At 40.2% G+C, this 6,331-nt stretch overlaps 1 protein-coding gene across 1 annotated transcript in view; it reads right to left on the reverse strand.

Moving 5' to 3' along the window:
* The window catches only part of ABCC8 (ATP binding cassette subfamily C member 8), a gene marked incomplete at its 5' end in the record, with an annotated part of 118,395 nt that overhangs the window by 97,699 nt on the left and 14,365 nt on the right, over positions 1 to 6,331 (reverse strand). The window contains 2 exons of the mRNA XM_015423247.1: positions 445 to 633; positions 5,196 to 5,438. Of these exons, the coding sequence (XP_015278733.1) occupies positions 445 to 633; positions 5,196 to 5,438 (432 nt within the window). The remainder of the gene's footprint in view (positions 1 to 444; positions 634 to 5,195; positions 5,439 to 6,331) is intronic.

Below are 6,331 nucleotides of genomic sequence, written 5' to 3' on the forward strand. Positions count from 1 at the left end.
GGGTGTGTGGCCTTATGACACACTTCCGGTGATGTCAGGGGGTGTGGCATATGCTAATGAGTTATGCTAATGAGTTCCCCTAGCTCTTTTTCTACGAAACGACCCCTGGAAACACCAAAATAATGCAAAATGTTTCCAAATGGTCCTGAATGTGAGAAATAATTGTTTATATTTGGAGTATTTATAATATTTATATATGGATGCTGTTCAGGTAATACATTTCTAACTACATATCCCTAATAATAATCTAAGTAAATACTTAGTAAAAATACTAAGTAAATACTTAAATCTTTAATACTTAATCATATGCTTGCTTAAATTTCTCGTCAATATAATATGTCACGTTCTTAACTTTAATACCAAAGATTTATCACGTCTTATAGTCTAGGAAAGAAATTAGCAGCAACCTAACATACATTTTAAAAATGACACAACAAGCAATACCTGAGGGCGGAATGTGTTGTTCCCTTTCCCAACATGGTGTACAATTCCAGAAATACAGAGGGGACCAGCAAATCCAAGCAAATCTGCCAGGATACGGAAAGTGCTGCTTAGAACCAAAGGTCTTCCAAAGGCACAGCAGAGGGCATGCCAGATGGACGTGGATCCTTGTGGATATGGAGTGTTTTTGCTCTGCCCAAGAATATTAAAAATATTAACTATTAATAGGATAAAGATGTGAAAATTTCATACTCTAAAGAGATTAAATCACATCCACACAATTCATTTTTATAGTTAGGGTTGCCAGCTCTGGTTTCGGAAATTCCTAGAGATTTGGGGACAGGGCCTGGAGAGGGGGCTAGCAGGGAGGTGATGCCACAGGATTTACCCTCTGAAGCTACAATTTCTTCCTGGGGAATTGATCTCTGTAGTCTAAAGATTAGTTATATTTTCATGAGGACTCCAGAAGAAGAAGAAGAAGAAGAAGAAGAGATTGGATTTATACCCCGCCCTTCACTTGGAGTCTCAGAGCGGCTTACAAACTCCTTTCCCTTCCCCTCCCCACAACAGACACCCTGGGAGGTGGGTGGGGCTGAGAGAACTCTGACACAAACTGCTCTTTTTCAAGGACAGCTGTGCCAGAGCTTGTGACTGACCCAAGGTCACATCAGCAGGTGCAAGTGGAGGAGTGGGGAATCAAACCCGGTTCTCCCAGATTAGAGTCCGCACACTTAACCACTACACCAAACTGGCTCTCATCAAACTGACTCCAGACCCCACCTTAATGTTTGTAGCCCTATTTATAAACTACTGATCTGAATCAATATCCCGGAAAGGGCAGCCCCATATCAAGTTCTTTCACCTCTCCTCTCAACCATCAGGGAAACTTACCCATGCTGTAATATCATTTTGTTCTGAATTTATCTGCTCCTGTTAGCAGCAGCCAAAGGTGTGGAGCAGAGTCACAGAAACACATGATGTGATGACATAACATATATGAGTAGGGTTCCCAGACACCCGGTACAGACAGGGGTCCCCCACAATGCTCCCTCTAAGCTGTGGAGTCTTGTGAGCAAAAATTCTGCTATAACTTTGACCCAATATGCCACTGTGGAGCAAACAGTAGGAGAATAGTTTTTGGGGGAAATAATTTTTTTTTTTAAGTTTAAGAAGTGCTGATAAAAGGTTTGGCAACAATGAGAAACATATGTTGGGAAAATGTAAGTAAAATTCTTCTACATGAAGGTTTTAAACTTTTTCTGAAAGGAGTTTAGACCCTACTTTGTAACTAGAGATAACTTTGGAACTAGTCTACAATTTACATGCAAAAACAGGGTACAAATCTGTAATCACGTTGATACATAATTAATATTGCTGAAACAATTTTGATCTGGAATTAGTAAAGTACATAGCTGCAGTATATAGCCTCAGCCATCACATGTAGATGTGAGCATTTCTGGGAGATACATGAATTTTCCCTAACCATACAGAGGTGAGTATCCTGCACTCGAAGCGAGAGATGTGTAAAGTTGCTCTCAGGAATGTGGAAGCCCCTGCATGGGTGACTCCATGTAAAAATTCAGAGTGAATATAGATTTCTGATTTGGAAAGAGTAAGAATCAGACTAGATACAGCTCTGACAGCCAAGGTTTGTTTATTCACGTGTGTCCAGCCAGGATACATATGTGTCTAAATTTTAAATAATCTCTTCCCTTTTATCTCCCCGTACTTCGTTGTTTTGGGAACTTTTCTCCCAGCCCAGATAGCTTCCAGTATCAGTCAGACATGAAAAATAACCGTCTAACATTACTGAACGTGGGAAGGTAAAACGAGGGAGGAGATGGAGATCCTCACTCATGCAGATCTCTTCATGTAATACTTAGACCCCCTCTTCTCTTTTTACACATTGCTTTTTAAACGACAAGCATGGCTACCATAGTAAAATCAGGTTTTGCACAAAAAATGTAATACATTCACACCCCCCCCCCCCAATCTGCATATGCTGAGAAGGAATTTACTTTTTGTACAAATGGCAGCTTTATTACATTCCTTTTTGATACCATGTTGTATCTTTTTACTTGAGCTTTCATCTTTCTAGTTTTAGTGATTCTGCAAGTGACACTTGGCTTGTTTAGGTTTAAACTTGTTTTAATACTTCCTGTTGACTAATACTTTAAGTTTTGTGATTATATTGTTTCCTTTGTTAATTATTGGACGAAGGCAGGTATATTAATGAACTAAATAAATGAAAAGGAAAGGAGAACTATAAACTGGTGATCTCTAACAAAGGCATATGAAATAGCTGAAAATATCTGAAAGCAAAAGTTGTTTCCAATTATGATGTTGTCGCATGCAGATGGTATCCGTGGTCATGTGGCCGGCATGACTAAACACCAAGGCGCACGGAACGCTGTTACCTTCGCACTGAAGTGGTACCTATTTATCTACTTGCAATTTCTGAAAGCAAAAGTTGTTTCCAAATATGATGTTGTTGCATGCAGATGGTATCCAGGGAACTGTGAGCTGAGTTCTGTTTGTGAGACAGGGTTTCCCTCAACCAGTTCCTGATGCACGACAAGCCATTGCCATCTTCCATGAGAGCCTCATGAATGCCATGAGATGTAGTGTGTGTGTGTATGTGTGTAAGGGTTGCTGTTGAAAGTACAAATCTATAGAAACTGTGGATTTTCCAACCCAGCTTTAGATGAACAAAAATGTTGCTTATACTGGACCCGGCATTATTGTTGGAGAAGCAAGTTAGTGTAGCTGCAAACAACACTTTATTTGGCAAACAACACTTTATTTGATCTTAATTTAGCCTGAAAGATGGCTCCCTACCTTTATTTAGCCTATATGGCCACCCATACATGTGCTCTCTTTTGTGCCCCCCTTGGCCTGCCCGAGGTGATCAGGAAGTCTTATGTCGGTCTCTCTGCAAACTGTATAAAATACAATTGTTCAGAAGGGCATTTTTATAAATGGAAGAGGGCTATAGTATAATGGAAAGATTCTAGAAGGTGCTTTTGTAAAGGGAATAGGATCATAATTTATGTCACTGTTTATTATATGCATTATATTGCTCTCATTGCCTTGTTTCTACTTCCATTGTTTTCATTTTTGACGTATCATGTCTGATCATTTTTTGCATTGTTTCTAATCTTTGTATTCCTCAATCTGTTCCCTTGTTTACTGGGTGTTGCATGCTATATGATTGCATTGTTCTATACCGTGCAATCTGTTTTGAGACTTAATGAGAAAGGTGGGCTATAAATAAAAAGTTAATAAATAAATAATATACAATGGTTTGGGTATTGCATATTCTCTGCCTTAAGAAATATGCATTTCATACAACAAAAGCAATATTAATGAGAGACAACATTTTCTAAAGTAATACTTTTGCATTTTATATATTTAATGCATTTTATAATGCATTTTACAGCATGATTACACTATGGTTTTGAGGTGGTTTTTTTAAAAAAATCCAAGGAATTTTTACAGGAATTATTACTATGTATCTGAAAAGTGTTTGCCAAAATGGGTCACCATCAATTATTCAAAACAAAAAAGAGCCACATGCCACCTTTAACAGCTATATTATGGTGTAATATTAGTGTATACTTTGTTGGCATGAAGTGGCAGATTGAATATAAACAGAGAGGGCAAACGGCCATGACCAGCAAGAGGGGGATATGACTGCAGTGTCTTAAAGTCTAGCTCAATGAGGCTCTGGGACATCCGTGATTAGTTTATCCCAGTGTTTTGTTTTTTTAAACATGAGCACAGTAGCTTTATGGTGCTCCAATTTGGGGCTATGGGAAGTGGGGAGAAAAAGAGGGTTTAATTCTTAATTCTGCCACCCCTCCATGGTTTTCCTAAACAAAACCAATTTTCACAATGTTTTTAGGCTTTGAACCGGGGGAAAAGCACACAGACTACCCCTTCCTTCCTTCCGTCTGTCCGTCCTTTTTATTGCTCAAGGACAACATTGCATCTACAAATGTGTGAGAGGGGTCAGATTCAGGATGTGAAACTGTGCAGGAATGGAAGCGTCTTCTACCTGTCTAGCCCCCATGCAAATCAGGGCCCCATGCAGCTGCTATTACTATCTAAAAAAAACACTGGGAAGATCTAATCAAGAATCTCCCAGTATCTCATCTAGTTAGGATCTCAACAATCCAGTTATCTAGCTTTAAAAGGTAAAGGTTCCCTTGCTCGAAAGCCAGTCGAATCCGACTCTAGGGTTGCGGTGCTCATCTCCGTTTCAAAGCCGAAAGCCAGCGCTGTCTGAAGATGTTTCCGTGGTCATGTGGCCGGCATGACTAAACACCAAGGTGCACGGAATGCTGTTACCTTCCCACCGAAGTGGTTCCTATTTATCTACTTGCAATTTCTTGCTTTCGAACTGCTAGGTTGGCAGGAGCTGGAACTAGAGACAGGAGCTCACTCAGTCATACGGCACACTTGGGTCTCGAACTGCTGAACTATCGACCTTCCACAGCCTGCAGTTCAGTGTCTTAACCACTTGAGCCACCGCAGCTCCTTTATCTAGCTTTAGCCATATGCAAATTACACTAATAATTTATTCCAAATAGAAAGCTTTCCCAACAGATATCATTTCAGGATTTCATGGACGCCAAATTTTATGTCAGAAGTATTCAAAAATCTGCTTACATATGTAAGTGCTTACATTTATGACTGCATATATAATCCAAAGAGGTATATTACTAATGAGGTGTATAACTAACATGTCTTACTTTCTGTGCTTCAAAAGCTTCATTAAGGCACGTGTAGTTTGTCACAGCTCTCATGGCAATAGGCAGCTTGCCTATAGCTTTCAGGTCAATTGGCTTCTTATGTGCCGTTTTAATGAACGTATTCATCCACCAGTATGTTCCTTTGGACAGCAGATTGACAAAGGGTTGCAGGAATCTGACTCCAAGATCCTGAAGGTCCTCAGGGGGTTTAACTTCCTTAGGCTTTTTGAAGAAAACATATCTCTGAAATCCATGAAGTCAAAAAGTTTGTTAAGCAAATTTACAAAAAGAAGGAAAAATACAATTAACAAAATGCTTTACTATGAGTTAGTCCCTTAGTGAAGTTGATATAAGGTTGCCAACCTGCAGGTGGGTCCTATGGTTCTCCTGGAATTGCATCTTATCTACAGGCGAGAGAGTTTGGAGACTACAGAGTTCTTCTGGAGGAAATGGCAGCTTTGGATGGGGGATTCTATCGCATTACATTCTTACTGAGCTGCCTCCCCAAATTCTGCCTTCCCTCTACACAGCCTCCAAACCTCTATAAATTTCCCAAGCTGGAGTTGGCTACCCTAGGATGACCAGATAACACTAGATTGAAGCGACCAAGTTAAAGTCTATATATACACAAGAAGGTCCTCCCCAGGGCTTTTTTTGTAGAAAAAGCCCAGCAGGAACTCATTAGCATAATAGGCCACACCCATGACAACACAGCACATTGGCATATTAGGTCACACCCCCATGCTACCAGAAGTGTGCTTATCCAGCCACACCCACCTTTTGCTTCTTATTCTGTTTACCTTGCATGTTAGGCCACACACCCCTAATGTAGCCAATCCTAATGAGTTTCTGCTGTTGGGTGTGGCCTATTATGCTAATGTGTTCCTGTTGGGCGTGGCCAACTTGGAAGTCAGCCGGAACTCCGTTCCTGTGCGTTGCTGCCCAAAAATAGCCCTGGTCCTCCCCTTGCAGAACTACTCTCCCCGCCCCCAACATTCAATTGGTTCAGTTTCTTACACAGTTAACAACAGTGTTTACTTACAAAAACAAAATCACTAAATCTCTGCATGACAGAAATAATTTCATTGCTTGACAAATGGTAAAGATTTGGCTAAAGTGACCTGTGTCTCCTGCTG

The sequence above is a fragment of the Gekko japonicus genome, unplaced genomic scaffold (genome assembly GCF_001447785.1).
Source record: "Gekko japonicus isolate JY-2015 unplaced genomic scaffold, Gekko_japonicus_V1.1 scaffold936, whole genome shotgun sequence".
In the NCBI taxonomy this organism is placed as follows: domain Eukaryota; kingdom Metazoa; phylum Chordata; class Lepidosauria; order Squamata; family Gekkonidae; genus Gekko; species Gekko japonicus.